This window comes from Larus michahellis, chromosome 1 (assembly GCF_964199755.1).
Source record: "Larus michahellis chromosome 1, bLarMic1.1, whole genome shotgun sequence".
NCBI lineage: Eukaryota > Metazoa > Chordata > Aves > Charadriiformes > Laridae > Larus > Larus michahellis.
The window spans coordinates 7200383-7223900 of record NC_133896.1 but is presented as its reverse complement, the minus strand read 5'-3'; the positions used below and the strand labels follow the sequence as shown (position 1 = coordinate 7223900).

Sequence of the window (23518 nt, the reverse complement as noted above, 5' to 3'; positions counted from 1 at the left end):
GTGAATGTTACACAAACTCAGTATTTTTGAAAAAGTTAGGTCTCTTGTTTTGCCTTTTTCTATTTTATTTTTTTTTAACATTAAGAGATCGGGAGAGTTGAGACTTGAAATCTGAGTCAGCACAAGATATTATCTGTCTGGATTAGCACAGGTGGTCAGATTCAGCAAGTTCTAATTGGCTCTGAAAAGAGGAAATAAATCGCATAATATTCCTTAATTTACGGAAACTCTCTATTTGTGCAGGTATTAGAGGAAATCTCTTTATAGCTTAATAGATATGTTTGGTTTTTTCTTTTCATCTCAGCTGTGAGGTGAAGTTACTTTCATTTAACTGTTCTATCAGACTTGTACAAACTTGCTTTTAGCAGCAGGATGGAGATTATATAATAAACTTTCCAAAATGTACTTGCTGTGCTGTCATTGTTGGAGATTAAGTCCTCTATATTTTGCTTTGGGGAGAGCCAGGCATATTGTTAGTGAATGCATATCTGCCCTACTTGGGTTTCTTTTTTTTCATTTTGATTATGAATTGACTGATCTGATGATTTATGATTGCTGGATTTCCGTTTTGTTGTTTGTGTTTTTTTTTTTCCTGAGGAGGAAGTGTTGGACGCTAGTGCCAACCCATATTTATTTAGAAAACATACTTGTAGTTCTTGTGTTTTAAAGAGTATCTTTATTTTGCATCTTCCTGCTAGTTGAGGTTGTTAAAGGAAAATACTACTTTGATGGTATTTTCAGTTACTATATATTGTAGTCTTGTACTTTTAACTTCTTAAGAATGTTTGTTATCTTTTGGGAGCAGTTATATTTTCTGAACTAATACATGCACGCAATTTTATAGTATGAATGGTAAAGGAAAGTACTCCTTTTGAGTTAATAAAATTCAAAATATATCCATAAGCAGTAAAGTTCTGTCATAACAAGAATATCTTTGTGTTCTTTTTTTTTTTTTTAAGGAGGATGAAAAGATAGTAGGAAAAGCGGTTTATATATATGAACATTTGTTCTAGTTATTCGAAGTTGAAAAATGATTTGTCTCTTTATTATTTTTTTTAATCATCAGGACATGTATACCTCTGAGAAACCTTCTCCAACAAGATACCTTGCTTCGAGACCTGTCTTGGGTTATACGCAAAGAAGTTTCCAGTCATGAGTGAGTAGATTCCTTTATTTAAGAAAAAAGAAACTCTTAGTTTGTAGTTTAGAAAAAATGTACTTCTGCAGTGGGTTTTGGAAGATGGTTCTTCCTCAAAAATGTTCACTCTGAGTTTTGTCTCTTCAGTCCTTTAAAAATAACCAAATAAAGCTGAGATTTGGCACATACCATTCTTAATGTGCAAATTTTTGATCAATGTGTGCTCTGTGAGACTTCTGTGTTGGTAGTCTGGTATCATGTTCAAGAAGGTGAGTTCTGTAACAAGCTGATGTTTGTTTTTTCAGTATAAATAAAACATGTAACTCTGAGGGGAAAGTATCTTGGGTTTGCTAAGAACTCCAAAATATGTGACGGTCCAGTAAATTAAAGTAGTTGGTAAAAATCCAACATAAAATGAATGGACTTCATTTTATAGGAAAAAATAAATGTATTACTCAAATTCCAGTATAGAGGTCTGATCCCAAAAGAATTTTGGCATGCATTGAAAAGATCTGAGCCCATAGAAAACTGATTTTTTGATCATTTTAGTTGAAAAAACAGATGAAAGACCCAGAAGTTTTGTTTTAGGCCATATCTGATGGGTAAGATAAGCTCTTTTCGGTGAACTGTTTTGAGTATTTAAAGGTCTTTCGTAAGTTTTGTGGATGTGAGACTTCTTGATATAATTCTTGGCAGCAACATTACCTAGCCTTACATCATGTAGAAATAAGGATATAAATTCATATTCACAGGAACTGTATTTATAATGTACCTTATTTTCAACACAACTGTACTGAATCCATTGAAGAACGAGCATCTAGTTCATAGGATAATTATATCCTATGTTAGTAAAATAAGACCATTTGATTTTCTGGGAGGAAGCAAGTAAAGAAAATTGTTGGTTAAATTTCTTGTCAAACTAAATGAAAAATGACTGTTCTTGTCATCTGGAAGAAAACAAAAATGACAGAGGAATTGCTTGCTAAATGCAGCAAAGGGAAAAACTACACCAAAAAAAGGACTGAAAGAACTGCTGAGCTCTAGGGCTCGTGGTTAGTGTAGATCGAGCTGTTTTAATATTTTTATAGAATTGTATCTGTTTTCTCCTTTGTATTGCTGTTCACGCTTGTTTACTTTCTGACATTTAAAGTATTTGCTGTATTGCGTAGATGACAACCTGAATATCCTAATTTGTCAAACGCTGCTATATTAATCTTCATTTGTTTTATAGAGCATCTCATTGTTGTCATTGCCTAATGTATAGTCTTAAGCATAACAAATACCTGTAAGTCTTTTTACCTTTTGAATCATAGTTGCTGTGTTAAGCGTGACTCACCAAGATGCTGTTGTGGTGGTGTTGGTTTGAGTACAACAAATACTGTCATGGCTTGAGCCATTGGTTTTGGTGAGATTTTGACATGATTCCAGACTGGAGAGCTTTGTGTTATGTTAGCAAGAATGAAAACCCTTATTCAAATGAAAGATAAGACTTTGGCAGTACTTTTTGTGGTGGTTAATAATAATGTTATTCAAAATACAGTCTCTTCTTTGCAGGGCAGCACATTCCTGTGGTGGATTAGATGCTTAAGTCCATGCGAAGTGATGAACTTCAAGGGCACAACAGAAAATGCTGCTTTTTTTGAAAATGTGCTTCAGAGAAGATTAGATTAGTTTTAGGCTTCTCTCTGCTAAATACCTCAGTCTGTAAGATATTTATCATCTTATGAAGATGCGTTTATTTACATACTTCTGTACATGTAAACTTATTCACGAAATCTGTGGGCCCCTAGAATAGCTAGATGTGTTAAAAGTGATAGGAGTCTCTAGTATTCCGAATTTGTGCATCACCTAGTGTAATTCAAACTGAAAATCTATCTAAAATGATGATCTAAAATGTGGGAATGTCAGACTTGTGAAGGCTAATAACTTCTTGGTTAAAAAATTCAGAATGCTGTTATGTGCAGGCTATGTTATAAGTCCTACTTGTTATTTTCTTGTGATACATTTCATGGAATATATATTCCTATTGATGTTTGTGAAGGGCTGTTCTAGAATCTTAGTCCTAAAATGATTAAACCTGACCTCTACTATCTGTCCTAAATTTATTCATAGGCAGTTGATATCTATTTGGTTTTCTGCCAGCCTTATTAATGAGCTTGAAAAGCCATTTTTACCTTGTATTATGTTTGTCGTTTTAGCAGCTTGTTACATAGAGCATATTATTTTATTGAAACAGCTTGTAGAAGTAAATCCGTAATATCTTGGTACTTCAGAATCATAGAATGGTTAGAGTTGGAAGGAACCTTAAAGATCATCTCGTTCCAACCCCTCTGCCATGGGCAGGGACACCTCCCACTAGACCAGGCTGCTCAAAGCCCCATCCAGCCTGGCCTTGAACACCTCCAGGGATGGGGCAGCCACAGCTTCTCTGGGCAACTTGTTCGAGTGTCTCACCACCCTCACAGTAAAGAATTTCTTCCTAATATCTAATCTAAATCTTCCCTCTTTCAGTTTAAAACCATTACCTCTCATCCTATCGCTACACTCCCTGATAAAGAGTCTCTCCCCATCCTTCCTGTAGCCCTTTTAGGTACTGGAAGGCTGCTATAAGTTCTCCCCGGAGCCTTCTCTTCTCCAGGCTGAACAACCACAGCTCTCTTATCCTCACTGGAAAGTGAATAGGGGAATTACTGCTGTTACATAACTTTTAATAGTTATCAGGTTCTGTAGGTAAGTGTGTGCTTTGGATCCTGTTGTACTGGATCTTCTCCAATATTGGGGAAGGGTATTGACAGAATTGCAAAGTTCACCGTTCATGGAGGTTGCTTTCAGTTGTTGGGCAATATAGAGAATCTGAAAAGGTGTTAAAAACTGAGACATTCCACAGAAATAAAAGCCTTAATAGAGACTGCCTTTATAAATGTCTGCTTTTGTAAATAAGGATTAGAGAAATCCATATTTCAAATTATATTTTAACATTGTGTGCCCAATAGGACAGTGAGGTCACGTGCTTAAAGGGTGGGTAAGAGTATACAGTGTAGTTAAGTTAGATTAATCTTGATTTATTTTATGTTTAAAGATAACTTGTCAGGGAAATCCTGGCTGTATGTAACCTGCCTAGAATGTCACACCACAGAAGGAGCTGTTTAATTTTCTACATTTTCTCCAGTTGTTGACATTTAGGTGCCAGAAAATGTGTAGTGTCATGATAAATTCGTACAATTATAAACTGTGCTTTTTATGTTTGGGAGTTTTCCTGTGCGTTCTCCTTTGAAGAAAGGTCAGTGCAGTGAACTTATTTGAGCTGCTGCAATGAACTCAGTTTGCAAACAATTAAACTAAATGTTAGTACATACTGTTGCAACAAGCTGCTGACATCTTCATTTTTTTCCCCTCTTAAATGTATAGGATGCAGTGCCAACTATTTTTTTTTAATTATTATTCTGCCATCATAATAAATTGTACAGAATAATTCTTTCCTGGCTTTGTCTTTCTGCTTTTAGTATTGTTTCCCACACCCTAAAAACTTAACACTGCGTGCAGTTTGGAAGTTAACCTGCTATTCATCATGCTTCACTATCGTATCATCTCTCCATATTTTCTTTGTGGTTGACTGATGGCAGGAGTGCATTTTTTGTGTTTGGAGAGATGCTGTGCAATGTAATCTTATATTTTGAAAATGGCCAGTGTGGCCTGGTAATGAGGTGGTAAACTTTTTGCTTCACCAGTTCAAATCAAGACCACAATGGTGTGATTAAAGGCTGCTTCTGTTTGATGGTTGTTTTTATCTTGACCTCTCATTACAGCTGGCTTTCTAGTTTGTGTTCATAAAGGAACCTCAGGATTTTGTGATTTGTGATCTAAAGCAAATTTTTTTTCCTTTCTTTTTGAGTTCTTGTAGTGTGTGTAAAGAAATAGCTTGGGCTGTTGTTTTCTCTGTTCGTGAGCAATAAACTTGGGAATTAAAACAAATGTTAAGGTCAGCCTTAACAGATAAAGATATAACGCTTTAGCAAGTACGCATTATTATTCCTGTGCTTGCAATGGTGAAAAGTGCGTTTTGGGTTTTTATAAAGCTTCCTAGGCTAAGAAATGTCTGTTTGGTTAAGGCTGGCTCAGTTTTTGCTCTGCGCCTCCGATCTCCCTTCCTTGTATGCAGAATGAATTTGTAGTGAACTGAGGACAAGTGAAACTGCTCGTAAAATAAATGCTGGAAAATGGACAATTTTTTATGGCTGTGCATTTTGGGGTAAAGTGTTGTAAATAATTATATAAAGCTGATTGATGTAGTTTAAGAGGCTTTGTAGTCATCGGTTCTTTTTAGTGAGCTGAGATTGAAAGAAAGGAAAAAGACTAAGTCCTGATTCATATACAACACTGCATGATGGGAAAGGAAAGATTAGAAGTAAGCTAAAATACCTTTATAATGAAGTGTAATAATGAATAGCTAAAGGATATACAATTATTATGTTACATGCTAAGTTTTTTTAATATATTTTTGAACCATGAACCCTGAAAACCCATTCATAAAATACAAGCTGGAAGGTACATTATGTGGAGTGTCATCTTTAACAACTGTTACTCTGATTTCACAGCACAGTTATCTTCTAATCTTTAGAAATACTGTGACTTGAGAAATCTAGAAGAAGCTATTGTCTCCTAAGTCATCTTTACTGAAATTTGAAAGAATAATTCTGTATGAAAAACTGAAGATCTGAGTGATAAAGAATTGTAGGACATAGGTGATAAAGAGCCATAATGCAGATTTGAAAAAGGTTAATTTGAAGACTTGGGATAAATTTGAAATATTTTAAGAGTTAAATAATCCACCACCCCCCCACCTTGCAGTTCAACTATCTGGAAAAGAATGAAACCTACAAGATACTTAAAATAGTAAGTTACTGTATATTAACGACTCCATAAAAACTATTTCATTGATAACATTAATATTAATCTCATGTTAGCTCTATTTTTTTCTTGAAACTGTCAGGGGAATTTACCACTGTACATAACTGTAGTGACGCATGAGCGTTTGGATCAGAAGTAGTAGCATAGTAACTTTTTCTTTTTGTAGTGGGAGGATGAAGCATGAAAAATACATGTGTACTAAGTTGTTTGGCTCCTGAACCTAGAGGTCAGGAGAAGTGCTTACCATTCTTGGATCTTGCTTCGCTGTTACTCTTCTGTGTTGTCTTAACTTTTCACTTCTGTTTTCTTCAGATACTGCTAGTTAATGCTAGATCTGCTGGCTGTCCTCTTGGTACAGTGCAGCTATTACTCGAGGGAGGCGATCAGCAAGCACGCTGGGGATAGTTTTCTGACTTAAAACGCAGATTCAGAGGTCAGAGTTAATGAGTTACAGAAACTTGTATGGACTTGCGGGAAAGCTTTGGATGAAGTTGAGTTTCATTAGAAAGGTCTGGCCTGTAGGAGCCAAGGCTGAACTGAGGGTCTTTAAAATTTCATGACCCCCTTAAAATGTTGTTGCCTTTGATGGTGGAGGGTGTGGTGTCCTTTCCCCATCTGAATTCCTGCATTCTTCCTCATTGCAGGAGCATTTATCAGGTTGATTTGAATTGGGTGGGCTCCACTACATCGTTGTATAAATGGTTGTATTGCTGTAATGCAGGGAGAGAAGCGCAGGGGTGAGAATAAATGGTCGGTGGGTGAGACTGTCCTTTCCAGTGGTAGTCCTGTTTTTCCCTTGCTTGAAGCGTGTGTGGAACTATAGTTTGTTTAGGAATGTAGTAATGTTCAAGCTTCCTCTATACTAAGTGGGGAGTTGCATCTCCAGAGGACTAATCAGATCTTCGATGACCCAGTTTCTCACCAATGCTGTAATTAGACCGCTCCTCTAAATACAGAGGGTACATTAGTCGTAATAAAATGTAAACCCAAATACTTTACATGCACAGAAGTGATGCATCACATTGAGGAAATGTAGGTCCATTAGTAGAAACTTACTTGTTTTCTTGAATATTCCCATTTTATGGTGTTGGATTTCTTCTTATTTATTCAATTGACATGATGCAACTTCTGAGACCTTGTAACTTTTTTTGCTGATAGTATAGGTATTTACATATATCAGAACACAAATGAAATCTTTTTGACATTCACCTGCATTTAAGCAGATTTTTAAGATTCATTTTTTCATACCCTTCCTTTACTTTTGATCACTTTAGCATATTTAGGACTGGTAAGTTGTGGCTTTCCTTGCACTTACACTTTGTTTTTAGGGTGAAGAGGAAGGCAAACATTTTTGAGTTTTGTTCTGTCACTTTTTTAACTGAACAAAATAAGTCTTCAATCTCCATAGACTGAAGTCGCTTTCTTTTCTTAAGCTTTGCAGGAGGTTGCAGATACCAAAAACATATTTATCACACTCAGAAACTGTGTGTCCAGGCGGTATATTCCAGTTCAGTAGTCTCACTGTCTATAAGGCTTTGTCAACAAACAGGTAGTGCTTAGTATTTACTATTTCATTCAAATTAGTTAATAATGTATAGTAAAGCTAAGTGCTTTAAAACCCTTTGCATACATTTCAAATATGTTTATTAAACATTTTTATGGAGCGGGGTATTTTCTTTTTTTTTTTTTTTTTTTTTTGCATAAAGGGATTGTCAAAGCTATCTTCTTTCAGCTGGGCTTTCTCTGTGTGGGTTTAAATTGGTGGTCAGATTGATGGGGCTTCCCTAAATAAGTTAGTGCAACATGACACCTACGTTTAAATCAACGTAACTTCTGTTTGTAAATCAAGATGTTGGCACTGGCAGGAAACTATTGTTAGTTTTGAACTGACAGGAGAGTTGTGGCAGAAAGTTACCATCATGAACGCTCTTGGAGGGCCAGTCTTTTTGTATACGCGCTTATTGCTTCGTGAATATGTCCTTTTTAGACACTTGCACTTCACATTTATTCTGTCATGTTTGCAATGAAAATTAAGGTTGGATTATTTACAAATTATTTATTTTATGACACTCTAACTCTGTGCGTGTCCAAAATAGCAAAGATGATACAAATGTGTTTATAATAATAATTTATATATATTTTAAAATGCATTATATGTTACACTTGTGCTATATATTTTTGTATAATTGTTTTCTATTTATATTACAAATTATGAACTTACTTAAAATATGTAACGATTCACTTATTTATGTGTGTATATGTAGAGGGAGAGAGTTCTCGTTCTAAATTTGTCTGCCTGTCACTGCTTTGATTGATGGCCAATAAGGACCGCTGAATTATTATGACTAATTGGTACACACAGAAGTACATCCCTTTGGCGTGATAATACTCTCTTGTTACATTTCATTTATTTATTTATTTAAATCTTAGTCTTTGGGCCTATCTCTGTACTCCTTTATATAGAACATTACACAATAATGCCTTTATTGTGGATCTTTGATACTCCTGCAGCAGAAGGAGTAAGTAGCAAAAGAACACTGTAACCTTGTTCTCTGGAGTGAGTATCAAGTATCCGCCACTATGTAAGCAATTCATATTTCTGGGATCCTATTCATTCTGTGATAAGTTGAGGGTGGTGTTCAAGTACATTCCAAAGGGGGAAGGATGCAGAAACTCACAGCTAAAATACAGACGAGAAGCGAGAGCTGTGAATGTAGATGTTTGGGCAGGCAGCCCCTCCTTTACGTAAGGCGCTATACAGACACAGAACAATGTTCTGGTTACTGCAGGGAGGACTTTCTAGAGGCTGCAGTGTTAGGCTCCCTGGTGGCGTTAGAATTTCCTATTGAATTAGAGAATTCACAAAACAACAGCTGAGTCAGATGAGGATTAGAAATGGGCTGAAGAAGAATTTTTCCAACAGCAGTGTGAAGTGAGGTATTTAGAGGACTTTCTTTGCCTGTTGTGAGTCATGTTGCTCTCCCTTTCCCTCCAAATGGTTGAATAATATGCACCACTGTGTTGGAAAAGTGAAGCTGTTGCTGCTTATTAGTGTAACTTTGTCACAGATAAGAAAAATAAGTGAGCTTCAGCCTCATTTTATGTTATGTTACATTATTTATGTTCACATTCAAGAAACAAAACACGTGATTTACTAGATATGTGGGTATTTTAAGCTAAATTGTCAGTGTTTCAAGAAAAACTACTCTGACATTCTTTACCCAGTCTTCGATAGGAAACAACTTCTTTGATTTGTAGCACAAATGGAAAATATTTGGGGTTGTTGCCATAAGTGGGGTTATGCAAGTAGTCCCAGCAGGATTACTGGCTCCGTTTTGGTTTAAATTTAAGATCTTTTCTTTACTTAAGCTATTCAATCTGTTGTTCTTTCAGTGTTTAAAGGGTGGTTGCAGATCTTTGTGTAAACAAAGTAGCTGCTTTTATGTGATATCCTATCAATCAGATGATTATAAGGTTCATTTACTCTCTCATTGCAAAAGAACCCTATATAATGAAGAGATTTTAATTCTTAAAATTATGTGGGAGACTGATGGGTTAGCACTGGAATTTTTTTTTTCCAAGGCTACTGTTATGCCTGTACCTATCCTGCTCAGAATTTCTGAAGCAAGCAGAAAGCTGTGCAGGGCTTCCAGGCTGGTTTGGGAAGCTGGTTTATTGCAGTTTCTCTTTCTTTTCTTCTTTTTTTTTTTCTTTTCCTTTTTCTCCTGTGTTATTTTGTGTAGCATAATTATTGTATGGAATGGAAGGCATACATGCTGTAAAATCTCCAGCACTTTTGGCCAGTGCAGTCATTAATCTAATAGATCACTAATATAAAAGGGCACTTTGTTTTAATAAAGCACTTTGGTTTGCCATAGGAGAGGATTCTTGAATGCAGTCTTTCTGTTTTACCCTTGAAAAGCTTTTTGAAAACCTGCCTAATTCTGTGGTAGAGTGCTGAAAGGCTCACTCAGAGCTCTTTTGAGCAGGAGTCAGACTTCCCAGAATTTTTAGCGATGTAGGGAAATGAGTCTCTCGCCAGAGTGTGTTCTGTTGCATTCAATATAAAGCTTTTTTCTTCCCTTTTTTTTTGTAGTAGAGTTTTGTACAGTATTATATGAGGAGTATTATTTTGTGATGCTTCTGTTTCTGAGTTGTACAAACGCTATAATGACATAACCATCCTTCCTTGCCCTCTCCCAAACTTACTTTTTGGAGGTGATGCTTGTCAGCTGCAGCTCTCTGCTCTTAGCAGTGATGCTGTGCTACGGCCATACTTTGTGTCCAGGCTGTTCTAGAGACCCCGCTTGCCTTGCATGCTCCAGAGTGGTTATATTTCATATTACTTTATATCTGCTTGTAAAAACTAGGCAAGCTTTTAGCTTCCTCTCTTTCCCCCCGTCGGTTACATCAAGTTACTGTAAGAGTCTTCGAAGGACATCAGGGTTGGTCTTGGGGGATGGGAAAGGAAAAATTAGGTTTATAGTTTGCCTTGAAAAGATTAGGTACAAACTGAAAAGTCAGTTTTGCTTTTTATTTCCTCCCCACTTCCTCCCCCCACCATTCTCTATTCTATGTCGGAAGCGGTGACAAAAATGTCCTGCCACACAGTTAAAGACTACAGAAAGTACTTCTCTTTAGAGCAAAGGGTAATGAGTCACCGTTAGTGCTGTTTCAATATTTATTTATTCCTCATGCATAAAAACAAGTTAAAGGAAACAATATTTTTGTGAAACTCACTGTGAGGCTTTGGGGTGGAGGGGTCATTAAGTGGAACATACATTTTGGAGAACTAACTCTTAATTTGTCTTTTTGTTTAATGCTGTATATTCAGTGGTCCTACAAGATGGTATAGCAAAGCCAGGTTACCTGTGTGTTGTCCCCTGAAACTAGCAGATCAAGTTCAAGGATAAATCTACTGCAAATGGAGGATGATGGCACTTCTTTTTCTGTTCCTTGAGCACTGGTGTAGTACCACTGGTAGTTAAGATGGTGGATTAAAATGCCTGACTATAATAGTGGGTAGAGCGATTGATGTAGTTCAATCACTTCTTGTCCAGACCATGGGCAATTGTTGGCCGAAACTTGGCATGATTTTAAATTCTCTACAGCTACAGAGAGAGCATGGAGAACAGTAAATGTACTACAGTCTTCTGTCTGCCAAAATTGGGACTGAGTCACCAGGGCATGTACGATTCCTCTATCTTGGCTCTTGTAATAGGTAGGTAAGGCATTCTTCATTTGGGTAGTTTGATTGTCTTAAAGTGAAGCTGCACAAAGAAGCCTGTTTCACACTGCTGCTTCCTGCCTCTGTCTAGCATAGTTTGTCTGCAGGCAGTGTTGCTAAGACGCCCAAGTGTTTCCCCCAAGTTTTTTCATTGATGAGGGAATAGAACTCTCTGTTAGTAGCTGAGCCACGTGTATGCTTTATGGGAAATAGGATTGGATATGAAGCAAGCGTGACGTGCTAGTTATAGTGTGCTACTAACTAAATCTACTCATAAGAACAGAGGCAAAACAGAGATAATCATAAAAACAGCCACAAGCAGCCACTTAACCAGAATACATATATCAAATATAGCTGTAGCATTAACCGTAAGTAGTCACAGTTAACATGATTGTCATATTCAAGTACTAAGCTCGGATTTTAAATATAGTAGTTAAAATATGTTTTAAAAGACTGCATTTTCTGGGTGAATGTGCAAGGAGAGCAGGAGGCAGAAGTCTGAACGTGAACAGTTAATGGTGTGTCCCATTAGAACACAACTGCAGTAAGCAAACAGACCCAGGAATGCTTCCTTACCAAGGAGGGTACATCGCTTCTGATCTGTGTGGCCTTCCAGATGATTTCCTTCAGTTACTTTTGAAGTGCTAAATTCTTTCTTCCCTAGCGGGTGTCTCTATAACAGTTTTTTCATCAATAGGTAAGCTATATTTATGTGAACAGATATTTCTTTAGTGTCAGATGAGCCTATTACAAAGTATTCAAAAGCTGGTTTTAAAAACTTTGGTTTTATTGCAGAGAGAGAAAATCATACCATAGATTATTTGCTATGCAAATTAAGCTTGCAGATACATGAGGTTAATAAAAGTGCTGCGTATTTTGCAGTGGGCTAATAAGGTTTGATGTTCTTGCTGGTAGCTGTGGACAGCTGCATTTTATTATTTGGATTAAATATCAACATAGAAATGTTACATGCAGTAAAGGATTTTATCGTGCGAACAAAGAGTGATGCACAGAATTTTGTAATTTTTCTTTGCTTCAAGGAGGTAAGAGATTATTAATCTCATTCATATACTTTTCATCAGGAAACCAAGTAAGGGTTTAAATTAAAAGCAAAGACTTTATCTCTTTTCTTTTTCTTCTTTGAATTGAACACGCATTCACTTTTATCAATCTTTGCCATGTTGAACTAGTGAATTTACTTTTGCTTCAGTATTGACACATATAAGATAGTAGTATCTGATTTTTGTTTAATATTGCAAAAAGAAAAAAAGAAGTCTCTTAAAGACTAGTATGGATCCTTTCTGTATGCTTAGGTTTGACCGAATATTTAATAATATCCTTTAGCTTGAAGATAAATCTGTCAATTAATACTACAGCTATGACCCAAATCCAGGAAATGCAAAATTGCTACATATTCTGTTTGAAATGCTGCATATGCAGGAAATGCTGCGTATGGTTTGGAAAAAAATCTTTTAAAACTCTTCTGCTGTTGTAATTACAACTTGATACATGTTTAGTTTCTGTTTGAGACTTCTAGAATGGAACTTTTTTCTCAAAGTAATTATAATTTGCAGGTAAAACTATATAAAGATTTGGACTGTAATATGAGGGAGACTGAGAAATTCTATGGGGTGTATTCATTCACTGAGATGAGATTTTTGTACTAACAAGCTCTTTCTTCCTCCTGTTCAAAAAAACCACCGTATTTTGTCACGTATTTAAAATGGGATGCTTAGATACAAGGGTTTTTTGGAGGGGGAAATGCCATTTGCTGCGTTGGCACTTTCTTTATTTACTGGATTACTGTGGTTTATAAAGTGGCCTTTTGAAGGGCATGGGTGTGATAAATTTGAAGATCCATAGCAAGAATCTGTGGTTCTATAGTTACTCTGTATCATAACGTCTGTGTAGCCTCCTTAACACAATCCTAATCACGTAGTTCTGAAAGACATGAAGTACCTCTCTGTTGTACGAAAGGAGTTCTGCACTGTAGCCTAAGCTATTCCTTTTGACAAGCCTTTACAGGTTAAATATCGAAGAGCTTTTGGAAGCCTTTTAAACTGTTGGTAAACAGTGTATTTTAGATGCACTTGTATGTCTAAATCTGATTGTACAGTTTTACAGTAAATATGTGAGCAAAACCCTTATTTTGCCTGTGGAGTTGATAGGTTTAAAACCCATCTATCAAGAAGACAAAATACACATACGTGCATTCTTTTTTTATTATTTTTTTTTTTTAAACCAAGACCTATTTGAACACAAACTTTTGATATTGATCTCCATTAGTGTCTGGTGTCTGTATCGGGAGGATGATAAAAGCGATCTACACAGGCAGTTGCCTCGGCTTCATTGTGGTGCTCTGGGAAAGTTGCCGTGTATCTTGTTATCATCTAGATCCGCTTGCAGAATGTGTTGTAGCAAGAGCTAAGTGGCTAAAACGTAATGTGAATTGAGTAAGAAGGATAACAGTAAGACTATTGTGCAGTGACAGGATTTTGCAATGTGTAGTTTCTTTCCTTAAAGCTTCAAAGTGTGCAATAATGGCTGTTGAATGTAGCTATATGTTTTTCTTTCTTCCCCTTTCCCTGTCTTTAGCATTTGTTTTTCTTTTTTGGGTTGATAAGTGTTTGCCTGGAACAGGTGGAGTTAATTTCATTGACCGTTTATTGAAGTTCTCCATCATCCTAAATTTAATGAACAGCTTTCATGTGTGTAGAACGAAAAACAGACTTTAAAAAATGTGAACAAACGCCTCTCATCCTCTATAATCAGTGTTCACTTAGATAACTTTGTTACAATTATTATTTCTCCAGCCTATAGATCACGCTTCTTTCCGTTCCTAAGCAGATCTCTTCTAAAAGAGGTTCATATATCCACAACAGTTTGTTTTAACAACTGCAGCCATACTTCCATGCTTTGAAAATGGTAGCAGAAGTGCTAAAAATCAATGAAAAAATTATATTCTTAAGTGAATGCAAATTCTGTTGGATTAAGCAGTTATTGACATTTACTGACTGTAGGACCATTCAGACGACTGTGAAGATATTTATTTATTTATTTATTTATTTTTATGGATGCTTTGCAAAATGCGTAGCCAAAAGTAGTGTCTTTGAAGAATTAATGCCTTGAATTATAAATGGAGTCAAAGAGTTTCCCAGGAAATGCTACTGGAATTCCATGTATGATTTCTTGAGAGCATTACGTTTTGTTTTGTTTATCTTTTTCATGGTTCATTTTGGTGCATTACTGTCCAAAAAAAATCTGTAGAAAATAATGAAGATCAGAATTTAAAGTTTCTGAGATTTATGGGGAGGGTTAGTTATTGATCTGGAACTCCTGAATTGTCCTTTTCCAACTACAGTAGATTATTTAATGAAAACTGTAGGCTTCAGTTCATAGATTGGAAAATTAATTCAAAACATTACTGAGAAAGGCTAGATAACCTACTTTAAAGCTGCTTTAGTAATAATTTGCCTCATGATATATGGCCTGTCTTGGAGCTCAATGCCTATTTATTTTGAGATATTAATTTGAAGACCAATTGTGACAGGAAAAGTCAGAGAGGAGCATCATAAAACAAAATGTTTCTATTGATACTTAAGGTGTTGCCAGGACTTGGTTGCTAGGTAGACTCTATGCAAATTTATTATTTTTTGCAAGAAATGTGCAGTTTTGACTGTGAACTCACTACGCAAGTATCTTTACAATATGCTGTTCCTTCTATTTGGTATTTAAAGAATCTTTTCCTGTCTAATTTGCCTTACTTGTATTTCCTTAATCCTTTAAACTAATCCATTCTTGAAAATGTTTCTTCTCCTTCTGAAATAGTTGTTGCTCCTGATAAGAAAATCTGCTTCATTTTCTGAGCCCCTTCACTGAGATGGGAGGGAAGGTGAAGCAGTTCTGCCACGCGTGGTTTCTGAAACCGCAGCTTTTAAAGCAAACATTCAGATTGGTCATTAAGAACAGCTGCCCTCACTGTTGCCGGTACTTGACTTTTTATAGTCCTTGTTATGAATAGCCCTACTGGCTTTGTAACATCTCGAAGTGCTGTCTGTATTTTACTGACATAGAAAGAAGGCTGCAAAAAGCAAATGAACCCCTGCTCTTGTAAATGCCCATCTCCTGCCTGTAACTTCAGACTTTGCTCTTTTGCAGAACTGAAGAGAGACAAGGAGGAGTGTTTTGGGCGTCTGTATTTATCCACTTTCTAGATGATAATGGCAAGAGTCAAATCTTGATCCCACTTCCATTGGAACAGGCAGCAACATGACTGGATCTTGGGCTGGTACTTTGCTGGCCATTGTGTTATGGGCTCTCCATTTCTTTGGGTGTGTCAGGCCTGAAAGCTTGGTGTTTTAGCCAGAATTATTTATGCCCTTTTCTCTATCTGCTAAACTCTAAATGTGGTTATGAGGAGCCTAAATTAGGATTATGAAGACAGATCTGCATGGGTTTCTGCAGAGATGTGCTGGAATAATCCGTACGCGGCCTGAATTGTGGTCAGTTCAGGTTGATGTGAGATGGAAAAAGAATGGTCACAATAACTTTGCATCTGAAATGAAATGTGTGCAGGCCTATTGTTCATGTGAATGAATGCCCTAAAGCCGCTTTAGTGGTGTGGGGTTTTTGTATCTTTTTTTTTTTTTTTCAGTAGCTTGCACATCTATCTTTCTGTAAATGAGGGCACAACAAGCAGGCGCTTTTTCGGGTAGCTGCAGTGCTGCCTAGGATTACCCTGGGGGTTCTTGATGTTTTTTAAAAGCCTAGACAGAATGCCATGAATATATAAGCATTACAGATTATAAGAAGAGAGTGAAGGAGAAAATATGAAGTTTTCCTCAAACTTAAATTATGATTATTTTTTTTCTTTTTTTTATTTTCCAAGTGTCATTTGACAAGTACCCATTCAGCCATACCCATTTTGCAGCATCTTTTGGGCTGTAAATAATGTTACCTCCTGGCAATGTGCTTTATGAAAAAGAACTGCTTTCAAAAACCAGTTAATTATAATTACGTTAATGGAAGCATTTTTATTTTGAGTGATGACAGCTGACTAATGAGGATGCAGGTCATTATTCTTGTTATGGTTAGGAGAGGTCAGGTACTGCACACAGCGATCCGTAAATCCCATCCTGGTTAACGGCTCCTTCTTGTACCAATGTGTTTGGTCAGTTTGATAACATATGTGTGATTTCTGTATTCCTTATGATTTTGAAGTTAAGGAAGAAAAGCAAAATGCAAGAACATCATCAAGCACATACTGCTCAGCAAACAAGCTGACAAAGATGAAAAATGCTTAGCAGAAATTCATGTCATATGCACTGAATGTGTAACGCTATTATTTTTTTTCCCTTAAACACAATCTACTTACGTTGTTACTGAATTTATGACACTTGGTTTCTTTTTGGTTTACCTTTTAAATCTGTGTGAGAATTGCTGCAAACTCTTGATTGGTGAATATCCTTGCCCACAGTTTGTATTTTTTTGTTAGGATGTGATCTGAGAGACGGCTGTTGTAGTGACAGATTATGTGGAAATACCACATGTACAGTTTCATGATTCACAGAATGGTTTGGGTTGGAAGGGACCTTAAAGATCATCTCGTTCCAACCCCCCTGCCATGGGCAAGGACGCCTCCCACTAGACCAGGCTGCTCAAAGCCCCATCCAGCCTGGCCTTGAACACTTCAAAGGTAACCAAGTTATTGCTCATGAGTAACAGGTGAAATTACATGATTTAGCTAGTTAGTGTGTTTTGTTTCTTGAAGTCTTTTTGGTATTGCCACTTTTTAAATGCAGGCTTAGGGTTATTGACATTTAGGTGTATAAATTGATTTGAGGAAAGAGAAATAGCAGTCACAAAGCTAATTGTATAATTCTTCAGAGTTTGAGTTTGTTACGTTGTTTATCATGAACACTGTGGCCCTCCTTCACACTTGCATTGTTTTCTTTCTTTACGTTGCGTACAGGATGTTTAGTAAACTTGTTTACGTTTTCCTAAATTCATTTTAAAGCTTTGAGCTTTGGGTCAGTTTCTTTCTACATGACAATTTCCCTAACAGAGAAGAGCGGGGAAGCTACTGTGCATGCCATATTTGGAGATTATTTCATGCTGGGGGAGGCAGGTGTGTATGAAAACGATTTCTAGTCCTGAAGTTCTTGTGTGTCACTCTTAAACGTTCAGAGTCGGCTTCAACTGTTTAAAATAACCCTACCACTGGTGGAGACAGAGGTACTGGCGACCACGGGATGAAAGCCTAATGGTTATCCTGCAAACTCTAGTAGGTACTGATTTTGTATTCTCAGCATAGATGATTTCCAGGTCTAGTGGACTAAGAGTCCTTTTCTAGTTGGTCGTCTCTGTTATCAGCAGGACAAGGGATAGTTTTGAAGAAAAGGGAGCAACTTCCCTTTTTGCAGTCAGGAATAGCTGGAACTAACATCCTTTTCCTGGGTGTTAATTCCTAGCTACTGAAGTGCCCGTTTCTTTTTTTTAAATAATTTTGACACAAAAGCAAGTACAAAGCATGCCTTCCTTTCTCTTTTCTTCTGCTCCGTCTTCCCCCCTGTTACTCTTTGTCAGTCCATCATCCTCTCCTTATTCCAGCATTTGAGAACCTTGCTGTAGCAATGAGACAATCTAGTTCAGTTAAAAATCACCTTACGGCTCTGCAAGGTGTAGTCATGCTTTAGGTGGTTAAGTGGATGTTATTATTGAAGATTCTATTCTACCTTACTCCTTTTTTCTTTTTTTTTTTCTGTTTTCCTTTTTTCTATCCTTAATATGTTTATATAAAGACCATCAAAAGTTTAGGAGTGCTGTAAAGATGGCTGTGTTCTTCTATGAACCATAAACTCAGAAGTCAGCTTTTTCAGAGGAAATTTGGAATGTAACGTAGCTGTAAGTGATGATACTCCTTTGCGTTCATATCTTTAACTTGAAGACAAGTTGTTTGATAACCCAACTAAATAAAGAACAAATACATCATGGCAAGATAATGGTGGGGAAGTTTTTACAGCAGGAATTTTGAGGACTAGATTATTAAGTAAAGGACCTTAAGGTAAACTTTACCAGACAATCCTGCATTCTTCGTCTTATTTAAATGTTTTGAAATTATAGTTTTTCTGGAAACATGTGTTTATGGTAATCTTTTCTTTACCTCTCTACAGATAGTCATTTGTCTGAAACCGGGAATTCAAGTTTATGTACAGGAGTTATAAATTATTCTCAGTATAGAAAGTCGGGAGTTCTGTTTCTAATGATTTGAAGAATCCTTTTTCGGGAAGAGATAAATTACAGTTGCACAGTATGTCTACAAGCTTCCTATTGAGTGGACACTTGAATATTAGCAGGGTGGGAGAAGAAATCAGATGGCTTGCCAGAGAGAATGATTTTAATGTCTTTCTTTTGCCAAACCAAATCTGATAGTACTTTGGGTTGCTATTACTTCTGGCAGAGGTGGCTTAATGGGCAGGCTGTAAATGAGATTGACATAATAGAAACAGTTTGTCATGCCTACGCTGTATGTGTTTCAAGAGACTGACATGCATGTGGATAAATACGCCAGCAAATCTAAAAATCTGAAACGCTTGTGATCAGCAGCTGGAAATGGAAAGAGATGACCTCTCTCCCCCACCATCTAACACTTAAGCAATGGGAACAGAAGGTCTAAAGGCCAGAGAATACGTCGTGCTGTGCCTCCATTGTGGCCTGTGGTTTGTTTTAATATTATGGTTGTCAGAAAATGTAGTTGGCTTCCTAAATTGCTCTCTTTTTGTAGGCAATGCTGTGTAGGAATTCTGTTTCCTAAAGCGTTCACAGAACCTCTTCAGGGCTGACAGTTTTTTTAATGTGACCATATAAAACACGATTTCTCATGATTTTTTTTTTTGTTAGCTCTGTAGAGGCTTTGACAGAAGGCATTTCTGAAGCGCCTTTGTACGTTTTCCAAATGGCATTAAAAATGTTGTGGGGCACATACTGCAATTTGTCTGCTTAAAATTACCTGACAGAAGTAATGATAATACCTTAGCTGAAACAGTTCTCTGGGCCTCTGGTGGTGGGAGAGAGAAGAACGTCTGAAATACTCCCAGGATTTCCAGTGTGTCTCTTGGTGTGCAAGAATTCCCATCACGTAGGAGGGTGTCAGAGGTGTGTGTTCAAGGGGGGAGAAAAGGAGCTGAATGACTCTCTTTAGCAGGTGCTTGCTTCTGCCTGATGGAGTTTAGCAAGCTAGATTTAATTTTAATTCTGTTAGTGGGTCTGATGCTGGCTCTACACTGCACCGATAGCTCTCTTAAAGCATTACATGAAATGTCAGGAATTGAGACAGACTTTAAAAGAGGATGCAGACGTGCTTCTTAGATACTGAGCCTAGGGGAGTATGTTGCATCTGTCGGCATTCTTTTCAAGTGCTGTTTTATTTAGTTACTTTGTGGTGTGAATGTTTCCTTTAAACTTCAGAGAAATCGGTATGCATTCTCTGCAGAAAATGATTTTACAATGTTCTGTAGAAATACATTTAGGACTGCTTGCAGTTTTTTGTCTCCTTGTGCTGAAGTCACTTTAAATCCATCACCCCAGCCTATAGAGTCGTCAGGCAGAAATTTTTCGGTGAAGGTAGAGGAGTTGTTCCTGCATCAGTTTTGCTTGAGCGTACTGAAGGCAGCCGTCTAATAACATGTAGTAATGAAACCTGTTGGAATTATAGAGGAGCATCTAGTCTCTTTGATCTTGCTAACGAGCAATGATTCAAGTGCTACAGATTGTAAAGGATCTGGTGTCGCCAGCAAGACGAAGAACAGATGCTGCTAAGAAAGGTAAGAGCAGCACTGGGATATATTCAGTGTTCTGAGTAATTTACTGTAAACCAGAAATATTTTGGAGTTTGGTTGTAGTTAAATTAAGTGTGTACTTAATACTTAAAAATGTTCTTTGTTGTGGCAGGTACAGCTGCCATAGTTTGGCTTTGAACTATATTAAGCCTAATTACTATCGTTTTGCAACTGCAGCTTTCCCAAAGAGAATCCCGATGACGTTTATTATGCTGAAGATGGAGTTTATGTCAGCATTTATAACTGCTACTGTTATTCTAAAGATCTTTTCTGTGGTAAAAGTGTTTTTCTTGTCCAGATAGCTCGGGCTGTGAAAATAGCAACCGTATTTTGTGGAATCCCATCAGAATAGTTTTTAGAGTCTTAATATTCTAAATAAGAGTAAGAGCAAGAATAGGCTTCTTTAGTGCTTATGGAAATGAGGGAGACTGAAAGTACACAGCTGCACTGCTGTTTAGGTTTCACAATGAGATTATTTCTAGGTTACAACTAACTTCAAAATCCAAAATGGCTCTTGCAAATGTACAAAACATTACTTGAAATGCTCAATTATTATTTGAAATTAATTGATGTTAAATGCTTTTCTTGTTCTTTTCGGTATGTTGAATGTTTGTTGTTTTTTCTTCGCTAAAGTAATGCCATCCTTTGTGGTATCGGTCATACTTATCCAATTAGGAAATGATTAAACACTTTTTTTTTTAAATCTTTAGTTTTACATCGTAATTATTTGCAATTCCTGGATACATGGTTTGCAGAGGAACTAAATAATTTGTAGAGATGTCTTAAAAACTGCGTTCCTTTCCTACTGGAATTAATTTTCTAGGACAACTTTATTTTGTATTGAATAAGTCATGAATAATTTAGGATCTACAGCATCTGTGTCTGCCTGTTATTATGTCATTGTTCTGTTCTGCCCTTACACGTAATGTGTGGCTATAGGCAAGTACTTTATTTTAAGTCACTTATCTAATAACATCAGGCTACTGTAATTCTAATGAGTTAGTTAATGAAACACCTCTGTAAGAAAACAAAATAAGTAAAGGTAGAACTGGGCTCTGCTGCTTTCCTCTTATCCCGGAAAAAAAAGAAAAGCATGCATCTCATTAAAATGAAGGTTCCTAATTACTTCTCTAGATTTTGCAGTGATTGCTTGAACATCTCACCCAACAGTTTTATAATTTCGCCAGAGTGAATTAGTTGATTTCTGTTCTCGGTTCATTGTTCATTTTTTGATTTATGTACTTATGCTCCACTAGTTACAGAGAAGAATGAAGGGGACAGGAGTTCTACTTGTTCTGCATGTAGCTAGCTAGTTAGGCTTGATTTTTGTAGAAGTAGTGTAGGACCTGGTTTAAAAAGATAACACCAAAAATATATTAAAAAAAATGTTTATTGGAACAGATTCAGTGGAATTGGAAGGGAAAGCCTTGAAAAAACAAAAAGAAATGCTTGTTTTCTCATTTCTAAAGCTTTGATTTTTATTTTTTTTCCCCTCTCCGTTTGTCTTACTCCCTTGTTAAAAGACAGTAATTTTGGGTCATCGCTTGGGCGGTATTCTCAAGCTGCTAGTAACTGAGCTAATTAGATGTTAGCTCTTACAGAACTTGGTAGTACATTTTTTACAAGCAATATTAAGATCTTAACATTAAAAAAAATGTGAACATTCTGAAGAAAACATTTACAAAAGATGCAAAATGCTGACAGACTTCTGTGATAAATACAGCAATTTGAGTAGGCATTGGGTTGTGGGTTTTTTTCACAGCATGCAGCATTAGGCATCTGGTGTATGTGAAGGACTGTATTCTACAGAAATGACTCATTCTCATTATTGTTTTCAGTAAATGGAAAAATGTATTTGTAAAGGAAGAGTTGCTAGGAAGCCCAGTGTGAATGTGAGGTGCATTCATTGAGACATAAGGGATGATGTGTGAAGTGTTTACCAATGCGCTTTCAAATTGGTGTTGGTAAATGCTAAAGGTTCTTAATCCCGCATCCTTGTCTTCCTATTAAAAAAAAGTGTTTATCATTAAAATATAATTTGTTGTGTAGAAGTCTGAAATTCATTGTTTTTGACTTGTGTGAAAATTTTCTATAAAAACTCTGTCCCTTGTTGTGAAAAATAGAAACTCAAGAAACTGAAATTGAAAATAATTGAGCAGATACTTGTAGAAGGGTCTGCAAGTCTGCGGAGGAAAAGCGTAGCCTTCGGTAGGGGCCTAACTTGTACTCAGGAGGCAAATGTTATGAAGTAGTATAATGTATTAATTGCGTATTTCATGTGTTTTACCTAGTTTAAAACTTTTCTTCTTTGAGATTGAATGAATGTCCTAAATGTAGAACTGTTTTTTATAAATAGTACACAAGGTCATGGGGGAAAGGGTTTCTCTGGCCTCCAGTTTCCCCAACATTTATTTTCAGGCTGAGACCTAGAAACCCAGTTACTGGCCAAGAGAGTATATTTTTGCATCTGTGGTTCAACAACAGAAGCTTGTTATAAGGTCTATGGTAAGCATAGCTACTGTGGAGAAGAAAATTCAATCCCTGCAGAAGAAATTCCTCCAGAATGTTGATTAAAAGAAACCCATTATTAACATTTCATGGGCTGAGATGTGGATTTAATGGGCTAATTGAACAGCCTGCCAAAGTTGCTGAGTCTCATTGTTTTTTTTTACAGGCCAGAGTTTGTTTTCATTGTGGCTGTGACCCATGCCACTAGTTAAATTTCATTTACTGTATCTTAAGAGTGTGATAAATAGGTGCTTTACAAATGTAAGACTAAATCCTGGAAGTAGTTAGGCAGCGTGAGTACAAGCATCCGCCTTGTCTCCCAGTTGCAAGTCCTGTGGTTATGGGTTTGTATTTAGTCTTTGACTGTTGAGGCTAACATCAGGAAAGCTTTCAGTAGGCCTCTTAGAGTCTTGCTTAGCGATACATGCAATGAGATAAACAGTAAGCTTTGGTTTATAATGTCTCACATTTCTATCTTTTTTTTTTTAAATCTTGTGCTGCTTAAAACTTGAATCTTTTAATCCTTTTTTTTTTGTTTGTTTGTAGAAAAAAATCCCCACCCTGTAATTCTGTTCCATAGTCTTCCAATTGCAGTGAGAGCTGAGTGCGTAGAGGTGTTTTGTTTGCTTTTTATGGTTTTTGGTTTTGGGAAAAGCCAGACCCTTACCGTAGTTAGATAACATCAGGTCAGTTAAAGGAGAAAAATTGCTTCTAGTCCACTTATTGTCAAAGGGGTAACACTCTATATGCTCTGTAAGTATGAAGGTGAACATAAAGCTGAAACAAAGTAAAGAAATTTTGAAGAGGTTGCCATTATTTTATTTTATTTTATTGGACTTGAATTTCTTAAACAACTTATGAGACTGAAAGTCTGTTTTTGGATTAAGTCCTAAATCATGT

The 23518-nt window shown here is 36.6% G+C and overlaps 1 protein-coding gene across 3 annotated transcripts in view; it reads left to right on the top strand.

The window, feature by feature from the left end:
• The window catches only part of USP6NL (USP6 N-terminal like), a 128232-nt gene that overhangs the window by 4489 nt on the left and 100225 nt on the right, over positions 1-23518 (top strand). For 2 of the 3 annotated variants that reach the window (XM_074573277.1, XM_074573278.1), the window contains exon 2: positions 1067-1156. In XM_074573277.1, coding sequence (XP_074429378.1) covers positions 1153-1156 — 4 coding nt within the window. In that variant the 5' untranslated portion in view covers positions 1067-1152. Of the gene's footprint in view, positions 1-1066; positions 1157-19412; positions 20096-23518 lie in introns of those variants that run through there. The other variant, XM_074573274.1, reaches the window with a different exon arrangement.